This window comes from Elephantulus edwardii, unplaced genomic scaffold (assembly GCF_000299155.1).
Source record: "Elephantulus edwardii isolate Elephantulus edwardi_28Jun2011 unplaced genomic scaffold, EleEdw1.0 scaffold00018, whole genome shotgun sequence".
NCBI classification, from domain to species: Eukaryota; Metazoa; Chordata; class Mammalia; order Macroscelidea; family Macroscelididae; genus Elephantulus; species Elephantulus edwardii.
The window spans coordinates 23,189,380-23,208,415 of record NW_006399768.1 but is presented as its reverse complement, the minus strand read 5'-3'; the positions used below and the strand labels follow the sequence as shown (position 1 = coordinate 23,208,415).

Below are 19,036 nucleotides of genomic sequence, written 5' to 3'. Positions count from 1 at the left end.
CCTTGAGTGATATAAAAGTTCTTATGCAGGCTCTCGGCAATTTCAGAAGCCATCATTTCACTGAAGAAATATGACATACACATAAATCTGTACCTGTACTAAGAAACTGTTGCCTGAATCGAGCAAGAGAATACTGCATGGTTTAAAATCAGGAAAGAAGTGTGTCAGGGCTGTATCTTCTGTCCATACCAGTTCAATCTTTATGCTGAGAAAATCATTAAAGAAGCTGCACTTTATGAAGAACAGTGTGGTATCAGGATTGGAGGAAGGCTTATTAACAACCTGCATTAAGCAGATGACACAACCTTACTTGCCAAAAGTAAAGGAGAACCTGAAGAGCTTGCTACAGAGGATCAAGGACTGCAGCCTTCAATATGGACTACATCTCAACCTCAAGAAAATAATTATCCTCACCGCTAATAACATGAGAGAGAGAGAGAGAGAGAAGATTGAAATAGTCAATTATGTCATCTTGCTTGGATCCATAGTTTCTTGGTACCAGCAGTTAGGAGATTGGGAGATGTATAAAGTCTCTAAAAGACCTGAAGGGTAATGATGTCACTTTAAAGACTAAGGTGGACCTGATTCAAGCCACAGTTCCAGTCATCTGCTATGCATCTAAGATCTTGACAGCGAATAAGGTTGGCTGGAGAAGAATTGATGCATTTGAGCTGTGGTGCTGGAGAAGAGGGCTATATCCAATGGGCTGCCAAAAGAACAAAAGATATTATCTTGGAGAAAGTATATCCAGTGTTATTTGGAGGCAGAAATATTTCGGACATGTTAAGAAAGACTATTCCTTGGAAAAGAACATCATCATGCTTGGAAAGACAGAGGGGTCAGCGAAGGAGAGGAAGATCCTCATTGAGATAAATCAGTACAGCGTCTGTGGGGGTGGACTCAAATGTGTTGAGGACCATAAGGATGCTGCAGGATGACACAGAATTCAGCTCTGTTATTCATAGGGTCACTAGGAGTTTTACTCAACTTGATGTCCTTTAACAGCAACAAGAACAAGATAGAAAGTTAATTAAGGATACAGTTTCCCAGCAGCATTAGGGCAGAAAGTCAAGAAGTGTTCCAAGGTGGTGTCATGTTGTAGTTTTGGCTGAACAGTGGTTACAGTGAGCAAGGGCTCTCAGTCAGAGCTTTCAATGTATGCTAGCGTGCTCAGGAAGGGACTCTGGGAAAAACAGGACATTCTCAGCATGGCCCGTGCTCAGTCCCTCCCTCCTCCTTTGCCCAAGCTTCTAAGTTACTGCCTCTTTGAAGTCTTTGATGCTTCTAACTTGAAGCAATTATCCCTTTCAGAACTCTCTTTATATGGTGTCTTGCCCTACCCTCATTTAACAAAAATTCATCATTGCCTTATATTATTCTCTAGATTTATATGGGATTTTTGATGGCCTAGTGATAAGAAGTTGCAGTGCAATCCCAAACGCAGGTGATTCGAATCCAGCAGCTGCTCTCCTTGAGAAGGATGAACAGTCTCCACCCATGCGATTTACTATCTCTGAAAACCCACTGGAGGGTTAGCTATGACTGCACACAATAACAACAACAACACATTTGTATCCTGGCGGGTAGCCTTACCCTCAGGGAGTTCTGGTGGCTCAGTTACATGCTGCGCTGCTGTGTAAAGGGTCAGCGGTTTGGAGCCCACCAGCCACTCTGCAGGAGAAAGAAAGGCCATTTTCTTCCATAAAGATTTATGGTCTTACAAAGCCAATAGAGTCACTATTAGTAGGAACTGACTGGTTTGCATGGCCCTGCCTTGTGCCAAAGAACCCTTGCCTGACTGACCTTTCTATACCCTCCTACGGAGCCTTGGTAGCACAATTGATAAGTAGGAATGTTTTTGATAAGAATCTACTGTTTAATCTGGGGCAAAATCTGTGACTGTCTACTTCCGTAAAGATTGCAGACTTCTCAGCAGGCGTTCTACTCTCTCCTGTCGTCACCATGAGTCAGAATCTGCTTGATCACAACAAATCCCTCACACTACTCAGTAATTTGTGTGGAGCCAGTGTTAGCTAACTAACTGACTTGGGCCTTATGGTTAAAACAAAGGAACAAGAGTAGGAAGGTATTTGGGCTGCTATCCTTGTTTATACTCAAAGCAGCCTTACTGTTACGAATTACAGAGCAAAAGAGGAGTGAGTTTTGGCTTGTTGACAATTAAAGTAGCTTTGACTGAAATAAAATGGACATAAGACTTTAATTACCTCAGTCACTAGTTACTTATTTTCAACCCCCTGGCCCCCTCCTCGACCTTTGCATACTCGGGTTCCCATCTCCATTCATCACCTGCTTCCCAGGACAGAGCAGGTCTAGAAATCATTCTCCTTTTCCTACCTTTTTGTTTTACTTGAAAGAAGAGGGGGAAGAGAAGACACCTTGAAGGAGGCACTCAGTCTGGTCTCCTGACTGTTATAATGATAAAGGTCAGATAAGATGGTCCAGTGGGTAGATAAAGATATTGAGAGGCTGTCTGCCATTTATAGCCAGCTTTCCTTTTCTTTCAGTTCATTCTTTTCAGGAAAACTTCAGCAGCATCCAATTCCTTTCCACTTTGTATGCTGTGACTCCGTAGACTCTTATTACACTTCCAGCTCTCTTTTTCCAACCTCCTACGTGCTTATCCTTTCTTAATTAGAAAGCCTTGTGAACTTTCATTGTCCTTCCCCGAAGAGAGGCCAGATGATACTTCCCCTGTTGTCTTTAGTTGTGGTGGAGGCAGCCCCTGACTCACTATGAGCCAACAATGTGGAATTTTCTAGGCTGAAATCTTTATGGAAGCAATTCACCAGATCTTTCCTCCCATGGAGCCAAAGAGGGGTTCAAAGTGCCAACCATTAGATTAGTGACCAGTGCAAACCACTTGTTCAACCCAGGCTCATCAATTACTGGTAAAGTTACAAATAAGCCTTTTCTATACCTGTCCTTGATGGCTAACTCTTCAAAGAGACGGGAATGCAATCCCTTTCTGTCTAAATGGAATGTGGTATAGGGAGATATTATGTCAAGTCAGTACCAACTCATGGCTGACCCTCTAGTGGGTTTTGAGAGATTTTAAATCACACGAGAGGAGACTGCATGTTTTTCTCCTTTGTAGTGGCTGGTAGATTTGAACCACCTACCTTTGAGTTGGCATCACATCTCCTCACCTACAAGGCCACCGAAGCTCCCTCATAGGGAGATGTTGTTTTGTTATGTGCTGGTGAGTTGGAACTGATTTGTAACTAACAGACCTGCTAGTGGGTTTTCAGAGGCAGTATATCAGATGAAAGGAGATTTTCTGTCTTTCTCCCATGGGGAAGCTGGTGGATTTGAATCTTGTGCTTATGGGTTGACAGTGCAACGCCTTACCAATAGGCTACCAGATAAGGCACTGCATATAAACCACACTGTGTGACTTTGGACAGGCCATTGTACCTCTCTGTGCTGGAGTTTCTTCATCTTTCACAGAATATGCCTCCTCATTGAGTCTTACAGATTGAAGCATTAAAAGCACTTCAACAGATGTAAGATATTGACAATGGTGGTGAAGTGCTGTGGAAAACACTGCCAGTGCCTTTATATTATCTTTCTATGTTTTGGTTGGAATTGTATATATAACATCAGTTCAGTTTAAAATTAGATCAGGGAATTAGGAACAGCAAATTAGAACAACAATGAGGCATCATCACTAAACACCTGTCAAAACAGCTAGAATAAAAATTAGTAACAATATCAAATGCTGGTAAGGATTTGGAGAAAGGGGATCACTCTTCCAATACTGACTGAAGTGTACTATTCTCTTTGACAGTTTCTTGTAAAACCAAACATGCAGTTACCATATGGCCCAGCAATTACATTCTTGGGCATTAATCCCAGAGAAATGGAAATTCATGTTTATTTGAAAAATCTGTACACTAATGTTTATTGGCAGATTTGTTCTTAACAGACAAAAGCAGAAAAAACTAATTTCCATCAATCAGTGAATAGACTATTAGGTAGACCATTTAGCCTTCATCCTGGGATACTAAATGTAAAAGAAAAACAAAATTAAACAAAAAAGCTAAACCTAGTATCATCAAGGCAATTCTGACTTGCAGAACGGCCTCATAGGGTTTCTGAGGTTGTAAATCTTTCTGGGACTAGACTGCCGCAACGCCTCTCCCGAGGAGCAACTAGTGCATTTGAGCTACCAGCCTTTTAGTTAGACATTTTATGTTTAGCCTGCTGCAAGACCAGGGCCCTATGTTGGATTACTACTTAGCAGTAAGAGCAACAACATGTTGATGCAACTACTGGATAAACATCTAGGGAGTTGAGCCATTTCCCAAAGGTCACTCTGTAAGTACATTCAAATAGTATCCTTGAAATGACAAGAATGAAAGAAATCGAGAATCGATCCTTTGTTGCTAAGGTCGGGAATGAGGAGATGGGGATGGAGGAGATTGGAGAGACCTTAGTGTGGTTGCAAGAGTAACTCCCGAGCCGCTTGTGGTGATGGACAGTGTAGCATGAGAATGGTGGGAGTGGACATAGGAGGCTTCACATATCAATAAGATGTTGTAGACTAAATACACAAGCAAACACCGACATCCACAATTGAGCATACAATTAAAATACAACTAAAACAAGGAATCTGAACAATATATTATCATTGCCAATGCCCTGGTTGAAACTGTGCTATCATTTTATAAAATATGACTGTAGACGGTCCCTGAGAACTTCCTGTACTTTTGTTACAAATGCATCTGTCTACAGTGATCTAAAAATAGAGAATTTAATAAAAAATAGTAAGTAAGTGACAGGGTTCGGAGCCAGGATGGGGTGGTTTCATCTCATCAGTGTTCTGGTTAATTGAAATTTGTTCTAGTTAATGAAAATTGTGAAACAGTGTATTCCATTGTTTTGATATTTTGCTCAGTGATCATGGTGCCTGCAGAGCAGGAGGGCTGAGTGTCCTAAAAAGTCCCCTGCAGCTAGAATTGGCAGAAGGGATGTATTTGAGTGGACTTGCTTCTTAAGATTTGATCATGTCTCTCTCAAATTCAGGGAGGAAAATAACATCACGGTCTTCTTCAGAACAAGGGTAGAGAATAAATGGGTTAGGCTTCTAGTGTGGCCATAACCTGGCACGTAATCAAATCTGGACACAGTCTCTATGGTGCAACGTTGACTTTGACCTTGGGATTCTGCTGAGGTCAATGGAATGAGTCCACCTGTACCACCATTGGCAGACACGCGGAAGACAGCCCAGGGTAGCCAGAGTATTGGCAGACTGCTTCTCTGGAGACATCAGCCTGAAGCTGATGTCAGATGAAGATGACTTCATGGCAAGGTGATAGACTATGCCCAAGAACCTCAGTCCTGGCTGTTGGACTTTTTAAAGATGATTTTCTTTCTAGAGAGTGTATACGTCAATGGCAAAGTCAGGAGACCTTGTTCCATGACTGTTCTTTCTTTCTGAAGTTGTAGGACAGTCTCATCTGGACAGCAGCATTGAGGATCAAGAGATCGTCACCAATCCACCAGACATTTGCCAAGTTGTGGAAGTGACCACTGAGAGTGATGAGCAGCCAGTCAGTATGAGCGACCTCTACCCTCTGCAGATATCCCCTGTGTCTTCCTACGCAGGTAAGTCTGGGGGAGGGCGACCTCTGAACCAAGGCTTGTGGGTGTAAAGCCGCCGTCCTCAACAAAAAGCAGGGAACCTCTCCTCTGCCCTAGGGGTGGTTATTATTATTATTTTTTTAATAGAAGAAATAATTTGTTCGATAAATTCTTGGATTAGTATAATTATAAAATTCTTTCAGTTTATATAGCAGAAGACAAAACATATTTATTCTGATTTTTCTCTTTAGAAACTTGCACTGTGATCTGAATTTTTGGAGCAAATTGGTTTTTATTCAATTTGCTGGAAGAAGAAAAATTCATACTCATTTTTCTTGATGATAATGATTACAAATCTCCAGAGTGTAACAGCACTCACCTCTCTTCCTCCTTGTGATTACTGTCTCCATTTCTCTCCTATCTCCAGGGGTTATTCTTGAGGGAATTAAACGGGCTTAGTTTTCTGGACCATCGTCTTGTTGAACACTTGTGCTTGATCACAGTGCTGCTTGATCACATAGCACTTCCCTACGTGATTAAAAAATGAGACGATTTCCTTGGGGAAGCAGTTTATTTAATTTTCACTGCAAGTTTGGCCGAATTCCTGCAGAATGTTTTAATGGTATTTGCCCAAGCTAGTTAGGCATTTACAGATCATCTCTTCTAAGTAATCACTTTTAGGAATGTTTTGTGCAAACTTACACAGTATTTGGGCTAACACTTGAACTTAGTCTTCAGATCCCATGCTCCTTGATAGCTCTATCTAATTACACTGTATTTATGCATAACAGTCATCTGTTTCCTCCTCTCTTTTTTAAATGATTAGTGCAACTTCTTAATCAGACTAACAGTCTGAATCCATTTCTGTTTCCTCAGGGAATATAGTTACACCAGTTGTCCCAGACACTGTCAGAGGATTCAAAAGATTCATCTGTTTATTCCATCCCTATAGAATAAAGTAAAAGGCGCATTGCCATGGGAAAGTCTGCTGTTAGGGACCTCTCCAAAGTACTGAAGAGCAATGGTGTCTCTTTGGAGACTAAGGTGCGTCTGATACAGGCCATGGTCTTTGCAATCACTTGTTATGCATCAGAAAGTTGGACAATGACCAAGGAGGACAGAAGGAGAATTGATGCCTTTGAGCTGTGGTGCTGGAGAAGAGTATTGAGAATACCATGGACTGCTAGGAAAACAAACAGATTCGTCCTGGAAAGGGTTAAACCAGCTGGCTATTTGGAGGCAAGGATTCTGAGGCTCCATCTAACATACTTTGGACATATTGTAAGAAGAGACCGGTCCTTGGAGAAGGACATCATGCTTGGGAGGGTGGAGGGATGGCGCAAGAGGGGAAGGCCCTCTATGAGGTGGATTGATTCAGTGACTGGGGTAATCGGGGTGGGTGTGTCAGAGACAGTGCGATTGGCACAGGACAGAGCAGAGTTTCAGGCTGTTGTACATAGCGACTCGATGGCAAACAACAACAACAACATAGAATAAAGTGGTGGCTTCTTTTCTCCATCAGCATCCCAACATCTTACACCTTCCCTGATGCTCTCCATTTAATTTGGGCAACTCTTTCATAATTAAAAGAAAGAAAAATAATCAAACCTACTGGTGAATCAGACTTCTAGCAATTGACAATCAGGCTTCTGAGCCTCCAAGTCTAATGAGAACAGACTGACCATCTTTTTCCCAAGGAGTATCTGCAAAATTCAAACCCCTAGTTTTTAAGTTGGCAGAGCAGTACAAACCTCACTGCTCTATTAGGGCCACTTTTATGATTATAGAGACCCACTCCTGTTGAATTGTTTCCATCCCAGGGCTGCAATTATTTAAGGGAGGTCATTGCCTGTTTTTATCCCAGAACAGCTGATGGATTCGAATCACTGACCTTTCAGTTAGCATTGCAACAAATAATGTCTTAAGCCATCAGAGCTCCTTGGAAATACAAATACTAAGTCTGTGTTACTGCTTTCAAATAAAAAAAAAATCAGAGGCCCTATCATGGGTAAATATAGTTGGGAGTCTCTGAATTCTGCAAATGGTTTATGCTCTCAGTGACTGAAAGGTCGGAAATCCAAGTCCACCCAGAGACATTTCTGAAGAAAAATCTAATGATAATCTTACAAAAAATCAGCAACAGAAAACCCTATGAATATATGTGTTCATATGTGTGTATATATACTTGTATTTGTTTATATGTGTATGCATACATATATATACTTATATGTGATAAAGCACATAGAGGGCAAAGTTATGGGTTCTTCTTAGATATAATAAAACACCTCACAGGATTGGAGCCTTGGGACTTGTGGGCTATTGTCTTGTGGAACAACTTGATTAACAGGGGGAATGTAGTTCATAAAGTTAATGCTTACATGTTAGTTTGGTGAGTAGCATCTGGGCTTTTAAAAGCTTACAAGAGACCATCTAAAATAGAACTATTGGTCTTTTCTGCTCCAGAGAAAAAGAGAAAGCCAGAAAGGCTCGGGTGGTGGGGGGCGGGGGAAAGCTAGTAGTCTGCATTAACCAAAGTCTCGATCATTCTCGTTAGGGTCGCAACTGAGGAATCCTGATAGGAAAATGTAGTACAAAACTCAAATTCTCGAAAAGTCCAAATTAACTCAACCTGTTGAGCCTAGAGAACTCCTGAGGCCATTGCTCTGAAGCACTCCATAAACTTGGAAGAAAACTTCCCCAAAGTCACCTCAGATTGACTGATAAAATGAAGAATGACTACCACATACCTTTTAAAAAGAAAAAAAAATCATCTATATGGACGGACCTAGTTAACAGTTACTCTAAAGCAAAGATGATACATATTTTCCTCACTTTCCCAGTTCACTTTCCAGTTGTCAGTTGACATACCATACTCATCCTTTCTGTAAACTTTCACTAAAATAAAAATTTAAAACGTTTTAAAAAAATAAGCAAAGATTAAGGGATAAAGGGATGAGAAGATTACTAGAAATGAAACATCCAGAATGGAATTAATGAAAATGTTAGTATTTTGTGTAAACAAAACCTTGCACCCAGTGTCACTGAACAGTTTGTGTGGTGATTATTGAATGAGTACCTGATGGGCTCTATAAACGTTCACTGAAAACACAATGAAATATTGGAAAAAAGAAAGAGATCTGTGTGTTCGCTCAACTCTGGCGCACATGGAGTTGCCACTGGTTGTCATCAGCGTGGCAGCAACTACAGTCGACTGTGTGTGAACAGCTCAGGGATCCGTCCCAGGTGCTCCTTTGCTGCCAAATAGAAATGGAGTGTCATCCAGTTCAAGCGGCACCTCCGTAACTGGCAGAAAATCAGCATTGGAATTAGATTGACTCAAGTGACTGGTTGTTTATGAATCATCAACCACTAAACCAACCTAGTATTTCCTGAACCCCAACTTTCTTCTGTGTTAGGAATGTAAAAGTAAAGTGAGAACAAACTTTGAGTATAAGAAGTCAATAATCTGTCACAGAAATAAATTCCTTCATCGACCATACTTTGAACTCTTTGTGCTAGGTCTTCTGGTGGCCAGTAATAACTGGAGTGTGTTGCATGCTTCCTGGCCCTGGAAACTGGGCTTTATAGTGATTATCTTGTTTCATTTTCATGAGACTAACCTTGCCACCTCAGGTACCTTTACTATCTTTTAAAACGGAGGATGTCAAAAGAAAGCGGTGTGTTGAGGGACAGGTGGCTGGTAACACAGACCCCATTTGTAGCTGCTGCCGGAGTCCCCTGCCCCAGCCCTCTGCTGTCACGCTGCCTGGAGAACTGCACCAGACTTGCCACTCAGCACACTTCCTCACGCGTAGCCTCATTTGGTTTTCACAAAACCCCACCAAAGATGACAGAGCAGAATGTTTATGCCTTAATTTTACAGTTGGGGTAACTGAAGCCTGAAACACTAAGCCACTTTGCCTGTGTTTACATAGCCATGACTGAAAATTTGTGAGGCTTCTGTATCATGCTGTTCTGTCATCTTGGGGATTTTGGAAGGACCCCTTCTTGCTGCCCTGCCTGCAGTAGCATTTTCCTGAGAACAACCAATCCATGTTGGGAGAAATGGAAATTTCTCTACTATTTTCAGGACGTTTGTATAGATTTGAAAAGAAGGATTTTAAAGCTGAGATGGGGGGAGGTGGCAGCAGGAGGTTTTTGGGAAGCTGGCTTTCCAGCCTGATCATTTGAGTTTTTTCTGTTGTTTTTGTTGTTCGAGTTCACCAAAACTTTTTGAAGGATACGTATTTAATGGAGCCAAAATATTTCACCAGCACTGCTTTTCTAGAGCTTATAAACAAGAATTTTCAACTGTTCTTACATCCCTGTGAACTGTTTCAAATTTTCATTCTCATCCAAGAATAGAAAATAAATTTGAAATTTGCAAGACCCAAAGGTGATTGTTATGTTGATCATGTGTTCAGTGAGTACCAGTACCTGTGTACATAAGAGTACAGAAGATTCACTGTGGAGATCCAGTTAAAACACTGAATCTGATCCAGTGACTCAGAGGTGTAAATTCTCAGCAAACAGTCGAGCTGGAACAAACCACTTGGAAACCCTGGTTATAAACTATCATGGACTGAATTGTGCTCTTTCAAAATACATATATGTATTTACATAATGTAGAAACTAGTTCATGATTTCCCCCATAATCTGATAAACCAAAGCTCATAATTCATTGTCATGAGATTGGAACCAAGTATTTCATCAACTCATAGCTGATCCCTTAGCAGGTTTTCTGAGGCTGTAAATCACATGAGAGTAGATTGCTCATCTTTTTCCCGAGGAACCACTGATGGATTCAAATGCAAGAGAGGCATCACTTTTGGATTAGCAGCACAGCTTCCTGTAAATTATAAAACCCTTTGATAAGCCAATAATTGTAAGGGTAGACTACACCACCCCTCGGGAGCCCTGCAGTATGAAGCAAAAATACAGATGCCCAAGCTGCAAAGTAATGAACAATATGCTTATCATTCCTCCAGTAGAGCAAACTGACAGACAAGTCTCAGAGTTCGGGAGGCTCTGTGTCTGAGTCCCAGCTACCAGCTCTAAGGGAAGGCTTTCTCCCTCTGCCCATTCTGGATGTAAGTCCTTGCCTCTGAGCTTCTGCTCTAGGACCATCTTCCTGTGGCTCAGGTGTCTGCTCTTAGAGCAAATCAGGCACACAAAATATCATGAGGCAGAGCCCTTCTGGGGCTGGTGGCAGCGTGTCAAGATGGGGGCCACATTTTCAGTCACTTTCTATGGATTTGACAATGAATAAGGATGACAGAGGAATTGACACTTTTGAACTCTGCTGGAAGAGAGTACTGAAAATCCTGTGGACTTCCAAAAGAACAAACATAGGTCATGGAGAAGGTGCTGTCAAAGTGATTCTTGGAAGCAAAGATGATGAAGCTTTGTCTCACCTATTTGGGGCATGTTGCTAGAAGAAGCTTTTCTTTGGAGAAGTACATCATGTTTGGGAAGGTAAAAGAGAGGAAGACCTTCAACCAGATAGATTAACATAGTAACGACATCAGTGGGCTTGAGTGTGTCAGTGATTGTGAGGATGGCCCAGGATAGGACAGGGTTCGGATTTGTTGTTCATGGAGTGGCTATGTATCATACTCAACTCGATGGCACCAAACAACAACAAAACAGGAGCTCTAATGGCTTAGTGTTAAGGAGTTGCGCTGATAACCCAGTGACAGGACATGCAGTTCAAATCCACTAGCTTCTCTAAGGGAAAAAGATGGACAGGCTCCTCCCAGGTTTTTATAGCCTTTGAAAAACCCTAGTGGATCAGCTGTGAATTGTTTCTAGACTGGCACATAACAGCAACACAACACTCCTTAAATCCTTCACAACCCTGACATGTGTAAGGGAAGTTTCCTTACGGTATGGTCTCTAATGCCCTTTCTCTCACTGGAAAGGAAAGGAGAAGAAAGCCCGCTCTGGGGGTACCTGAGTACCTCCAAGAAAGGATCGTCAGGAGTGGAGTGCATATTTTTGGTCTTTGCACCAAGAAGCTCCTGGACATTTGAGAAGGCCAAGACTCATGGAGATTGCCAAAGAACCCAGATCTGCGGATGCTGAAGTAAACAAGGACCTTCATCCTTAACAGAGAGAGTGCAGGCTTTCCCCTAGTGCTGTTACCCTGGATTTGTACTTACAGTTTTAAAGTCTCTTAAACTATAAGGAAATAATTTGTTTACATCATCCTCTTGAATTATCTCTAGTTAAACAGCTCTAGATAACTAAGACTATTGTTATGTGCCACTGAGCTGACTACAACTTATAGAGAGCCTATAAACAACGGCTCTGAACCTGCCCTATCCTGAACCAGCCTCACCATCTCCAACACCCCTGACCCATTGCCACAGTCACTATGTCAACCCATCTCATCCAGGGTCTTCTTTCTTTGTTGACCTCCTACCCTTCGAAGCATGATGTCCTTCTCCAAGAACTGGTCCTTATTAACAAACAACATGCCCAAAGTTATGTGAGATAAAATTTCAAAATCCTGTCTCTAAAGAGCAACTTTAGCAACTGGTTTCAACCTCTCTAGGAAGGACCTGTTCTCTTGGCCTCCCATGATATGTTCTTCTCCAGCACCACACTTCAAAGGCATTGACTGTTCTTCTGTCATTCTTAGTCACCGTTGATCTTTCAGATACATAGCAAGCAATTGAAAATACCATGGCCTAGATCAGAAGCACCTTAGCCTTTATATTGACATTGTCTCTCTGGAGGTCCTTGACAGCTGATTTTCCCAATGTGAGTTACTATGGATAAGTTAAACTTTTAAAACAGTATCTTAATTATCTTGTGCTGCTAGAACAGAAATATCATACATGAGTGACTTTAACAGATAAAATCTTATTCTCTCATACATTAGAAAGCTTGAAACCTGAATTCAGTCAGAGTATTGGCTCTATTGTTCTTAGATACCATGCAGTTGTTTTTGATACTTGAGGTGACCCTATGTTTAATGGCATGAAGTAGTACATTATCTTTTGCTTTCTTCACAATTCTTGTCATATTTGAGCCTACAGTTGTGGCCAGCTCCATTATCAATCTTTTCATTGAGGGTCTTCCTTCTTTTCACTGACCTGTTACTTTACAAAGCACAGTGACCTGCTCCAGATAACTGGTCCCTGCACAATATACCCAAAGTATTTAAGATTAAATGTTACCATCCTAAGGAGAATTCTGGTTATCCTTTGTATAAAATAGATTTGTTTGTTCTTCTGACAGCCCACAGTATGTATTTAACATTCTTCACCAAAATCATGATTCCATTATATTGATTCTTCTTTGATCTTCATTGTATTCATTGGATAACTTTCCCATGCATATGAGGTGGTGAAAATGACCCGGCTTGGATCAAGCACACCGTAGTACTCAAAGTAACCTTTTGCCTTTTTTTTTTTTTTTCATTTTAAAGAGGTTCTTGGCAGCAGATTTACCCAATACAGTCTATGCTATTTGCTTTCTCTTGATTGTTGCTACCATGGAGGTTGATTGTGGATCCAAGGAAAATGAAATTATTGACAATTACAGTCTTTCCTCTATTTATCATGGCATTGCTCATTGATTCAGTTGTGGCTGTTTTTGTTTTCTTTGTGTTAAAGTGTATTTCACACTATAAGCAAGTCTTCAGTAAATGCTTCAAGTTCTTTTCACTGCTAGCAGACAGGGTTGAGCCATCTGTATATTGTAAGATGTTGATGTGTCTTCCTCCAGTGGTAATGCAACATTCTTCTTGATATAATCCAACTTCTCAGATTTGCTCAGCATACAGACTAAATAAATAAGTGTGGTGAAAAGATAAAACCCTTACAAACACCTTTCCTGATTTGAAATCTCTAAGGGAAGTATTTCTGTCATATCTAGAGGAACATCCTTGTCTCTCTGAGCCTTTGCTCTTGAGTAATCTGCTTGTGCCTGGACATGTGTCTCCCACAGCTCTGCTACTTTTATATATAGTTTACTCTCTTCATTTCTAAAAAAGAAATTGACTCAAAATACACCCTTGAGTAATCCAGCCTCATTAATACCTATAAGCCTTTTCCAAATGGGATTATAACCATGAGCAGAGGTAAGAATTCATGAGTATCCTTTGAGTGCAAATGCTTGTTGTATTGGATGTTTTAAGACAACACAGAATACTAATTTGATTCATAAAACTTTTGTGATTCATAAAACTTTTTTAAGGGGCGACATTCCAAAGCCAACCGTTGTGAAACCCTTAACAAAACCATCAAATGAAAGATGTGTTTGCCATGGAATCATTTCTGACTCATGTTGACGCCGTGCGTGTCAGAGTAGAACTATGCTCATAGGATTTTCAAATCTTGCAGAAGTAGATTGCTGGCCTTGTCTTCTGAGATGACTCTGAGTGGATTGGGCCCACCAGTCTTTTCAGCAGCAGCAGCGGCAGCAGCACCGAGTGAGGTCATTAACAGGCTCATCTCCTGAGACTCCCTCAGGAAGCTCTGGAGGATAGTCATTTGTAAAGGCCAGTGGTCAGGTGGGTCTTTTGCCTGATCTGCGATACCAGGATTATATTAGGCTTTTGAAAACTTAGTGAAAGGAAGCCATAATCTAATATCCCTCCAAGAGAGGCAGTAGCAGGATGGGGAGTAAGCTGGAGAGGAAGGTAGAATACTGTAGAGGAATGGCTTGTAGCAGACAGAATGGAGATTGCCTGCTGACAAACAAGAGCAGTGATGTTGGGTCCTATTATCAGACTTCCATGCTTTTGAGTAGAGTAAAGATAGAATTGCTTTAAGGTTAGAAGAACTCTTGTGAATGTAATTGAAGAAGAGAGATGGAAAGACAGTCCTTGTCATTTTACTACTAAAACTATTTAACAGGTTCTTTCCCCAAAATACTACTAGGATAGTGGAATGCAGAAAGACTTTAAAATATTATCTCCCTTCCTTGTAGTGTTCCTGAAATGGTTTGGTCCTATGTAGTCTCAAAACACAAAACCCATTCCCACCTTGTTGATTCTGACTCATGGTGGCCCCATGAGTGTCAGAGTAGAACTGTGTGCTTCATGGCATTTTCAGTGGCTGATTTTTGGAATTGAGTGTGAGGCCTTTTCTAGGCCACTCCTGAGTGAACTAGAATCTGCAGTCTTTTGGTCTCCGTCTGAGCACATTACCATGTAAACCACCTAGGAGCTCTGTGTTCCTTCCTGGGAGAATGAAAATGGTCTGATATAGTGGGTGAACCTAAGGAGACTATCATTGAAAATCCTAGGATTGCAGCTGAAAAGATGAAATCTTTGACATCTTCTAATCCCTATCTACCCCAGTGACCCTCAGGGAGACTGACGCCAGAAAGGTTAAATGAATTACTTGGAATCATAGTCCTGTTATTTATTCTAGCTACAAAGTTTTAGCTTTTTAGAATCATGCTAGAAGATACTCTAGAGTTCTTATTCTGTTATATTCAAGGGTATTTTTTAAAAATATAAATGAATAAAAATAAAAATATGTATTGCTTGCAAACGAAATGATGTCCCATGTCGATATTGACAGTTCAGCAACTATTCCAAAAGCAACCACTGTCGTGAGCTCATTTGCTATGTCTAAAAGGTGGTGGTTGAAAGTGGCAATGGAGAATTAAAACCAAGAAAACTAGAACTTGGACTTGAAGTATCCAACAATGATCAAGGGTGTTGGAAAACAGCAGTGTCATGGGGCTGATGTCACCCAGTGTGGTGACACAAGGTGTCACATACCTGGGCGTCTTTGTGTGCCAAACTATACAGAATCCTTAGTCATGTTTATTACAAATTTCAATCATAGAATGGTATGTGACAAATAGAGTTGTAAATATCTTGAAGGTGGTTGTTGGTGTTGTTCTGTGCCGTCGAGTCGCTTGCAACTCATGGCGACCCTATGTCCAACAGTTCTAAACTCTGCTCTGTCCTGTGCCATTCGCACTGTCTCTGACACTCCACTCCCATCCCGATTACCCCAGTCACCGAATCAGTCCACCTCCCAGAGAGTCTTCCCCTCCTGCGCCTGCCCTCCATCCTCCCAAGCATAATGTCCTTCTCCAAGGACTGGTCTCTCCTTACAACCTGACCAAAGTATGTCGACGAAGTCTCAGAATCCTTGCCTCCAAGGAGCATCCTGGTTTAACCCTCTCCAGGATGAATCTGTATTCTTAGCAGTCCATGGTACCCTCAACATTCTTCTCCAACACCAAAGCTCAAAAGCATCAATTCTCCTTCTATCCTCCCTGGTCATTGTCCAACTCTCTGATGCATAACAAGTGATTGCAAAGACCATTGCCTGTACCTGACGCACCTTAGTCTCTAGAGACACATCGTTGCTCTTCAGTACTTTAGAGCGGTCCCTAACAGCAGACTTTCCCATGGCAGTGCGCCTTTTAATTTCCTGGCTGCTGGTGCCAAGACTGTTGACTGTGGAGCCAAGCAAACTAAAGCTGTGTACAATCTCAATCTGTTCACCATCCTTCCTGATGCTGCCAATTGGTCCAGTGGTGAGAATCTTTGTCTTCTTGACATTGAGCCTCAATCCATATTGGAGGTTGCAGTCCTTGACCCTCTGCAGCAAGCACTTCAGGTCCTCCTCAGTTTCAGCAAGCAGGGTTGTGTCATCTGCATAATGCAGATTGTTGATAGATCTTCTATTTATTATTTTATGGGAATACTTAAAACACACATATTTTGTAAAATCTGTCTACATTGAGTCACAACATTATTAGGAACTGGACGGAAGCCTTTTCAAAATTTTCTTTTTCTTTCATTATTATTCATTCTTAAAAAATTTATTGGTAAATGTTTACCAGAATGCTAATTACCACAAGATTGTGGCTAAAACAGGAGAGACGTTGATAGGATCAGTGACTATGAAAATCCCAGCTGCAATGACAACTGCCGCACATGCTTGAGTGATAGTAGCTCTGATGAGAGCACATCAGCAGAGTCAAGAAGGCAATCAGAATGCAGTTTTCACTTTGTGGGTGTATTGGTACATGTAAGCTGAGCTTATGGAGAATAGTTTTGTAATTTTAACTCAATATCACGATTCTTTCCTATGAAAGAATAGTATATTTCTGCTGAAACACTGCATACAAGTTTTATGACATGTCATTTTGATGTCACTGCCTCTGCTAGTGTACTTGGTGCAGTCCCCACCCCCTAGTGACATCCCTGTTGCTGTAACAAAGAAAGGTCTTGGGTCTTCAGTTTGAGCGTTTCCTGCTGTCACACAAGGCTGCCATTATATTATTGTCCTTTGTTTTGTGATTTGAGTGAAAGTTTACAAAGCTGGTAGGTTTTCCATTTAACCCTTAATACACATTTTGTTTTAGGCCATTATTTATAATACCCATAATGTAACACATTCTTCCTGCTTTTCCCCCCAGTAGATTCTTACTCCATCAGCCCTTCCATTTTACCCCTTCCTGTCTTATCTTGGCCAAATGCTACCCATTTGACCTCATAAGTCACCTGTTTTGTTGACTGACGGTTGAGCCATGGGGGTAAGTTTGTTCCAAGTACAAAGAGTAACCCAGGGCTCTAGTCTCAGGAGTGACACCAGTAAAGCCTGACCATTTTGTTCCACACTTTACCCCACTCTGCTCAGGACTTGGGAAAATCTGCTATCAATGACTTCTTCAAAGTGTTAAAGAGCAAGACTACCTGCTTCAAGACTAAGGTGCACCTGAATGAAGCCTTGTTCTTCCCAGCTGCTTCATGTGCATATGAAAGTTGAACAAAGAATAAGGAAGACCAAAAAAGAATCGATGCCTTTGAATTGTGATGTTAGTGAAGAGTATTGAACGTTCCTCGTGCTGCCAAAAAAGCAGACAGCTCTGTCTTGGAGGGCATGCAGTCAGGGTGTTCTTCAGAGGCAGGGATGGTGAGATTTCATCTCACGTACTTTGGGCATGTCAGAAGGGGCTATTCCTTGGAAAAAGATATCGGGCTGGGGAAAATACAGGGACACAAGAGAGAGGAAGCCTCTAGAAGAGGGCTTGATGTAGTGACTATGAGGACTTGAGCGTGGCAGAGATGGTGAAGACGGTGCCGGATGTGGCACGGCCCACCTTTGTTTTTCATAACGGTTGCTGTGAGTCATAGATGACTTGATGGCGCCTTTCAACAACCGCTGAGAGGTAGAGCGTCTCCCTAAAAGTGGACTTAAATACTAAACTGCCAACCGAAAGATTGATGGTTCAGAACCACGCAGAGGCATCATAGGAGACCAGTGTTGCCACTGGAAACCCTGACACACATCAGGTTCCTGTGACTCAAAGTCACAATCAATTACACAGCAGCGAGTTTTGCTTGGGTTTTTTGTTTTATTTTGTTTTTAATGCAGAGTAGAAAATCTTAACTTTGAAACTATGCACTTTAGCTAATATTTCTTTATGCCAGCGTAAAACATGAGTTCAAAGCATATCTTGTCTGAAACTATTTCTTTTGAACTGAGAAGACTTATTTAAAGAGAATTTGCGTTCCATTCGAGTGCCTGGTCAGTATGTGGCCTTCCTCAGTGTCTGACTTCCAGTTGCTCCAAGCATTTGCCACCTGGACTGAGTGGAATCCCACAATCCTGACTAGCTGCTTGTTTTTCTCCAGCACATGCCTGTGGCATCTGTTTATTTGAAGAGGAGAGAAACAGAAGATGATGGTATTTATGCAAGATAATTAGGAGTGAACGGGGTCTGGCCATATATGGAGGGAAGAGAAGCCTTGGCTTTGGAGCACAAAGAAAGTACAGCATAAAAATAGAAAGGGGATCTTGAGACTTTGTCAGAGGCCAGGGCAGCAGGAGCTCTTCTGGAAGCAGAGTTCTGTGTTCAGCACATGAGGCCCTGGAATCTGAAGTGCAGTTTGTTTTCTTCCCTCTCTGCTGACTCAGTCTGTAACTTTGGCAAGTTTCTCAACATCTCTGTTCCTTATTTTCTGTCTTGGGAGTGGCACTCCTGATGCCTGCCTCCTTGGGACACGAGCCAGCGTGAGGGTTAGTGTGAATGGGGAAAGTTCCTTTGTGCTGTTCTTTATTTCTTTTTATGTGGAAACCTTTCTTGTGCATTTTGGTTTGTCTTTTTAGCGACTTGATCAGTATCATGTCCTCTGTTTACACATGGGCAGTCATCACCACGCCTTTATAAAACCCTGAAGAAGAGTAGTTGGGAAGCTTGCAGAATTGCTCTGGGGTGAGACTGGTGTCATCCCCACACTCTGTCTTTGCTTAAGGAATGACGCTGTAGGCATAGTTTGTCCATTTGTGTGTTAGCTTTTTGTTTATATGGAGCCTGGTCTGTGTCTGACTTTGTGTTCGGAAGGAAGCTCAGTGTCTAGTCTGGGAGCCATCTGTCCTGCTCTGGCATCAGCAAGGTGAAAGCCTGGATCCCAGTCCCTTATCAGGGATGTGGTCGAAGGCACTGA

The 19,036-nt window shown here is 41.6% G+C and overlaps 1 protein-coding gene across 1 annotated transcript in view; it reads left to right on the top strand.

Moving 5' to 3' along the window:
* The window catches only part of IRF2 (interferon regulatory factor 2), a 156,087-nt gene that overhangs the window by 131,734 nt on the left and 5,317 nt on the right, over window positions 1-19,036 (top strand). Inside the window, exon 7 of the mRNA XM_006882233.1 lies at window positions 5,464-5,628. Coding sequence (XP_006882295.1) covers window positions 5,464-5,628 — 165 coding nt within the window. The remainder of the gene's footprint in view (window positions 1-5,463; window positions 5,629-19,036) is intronic.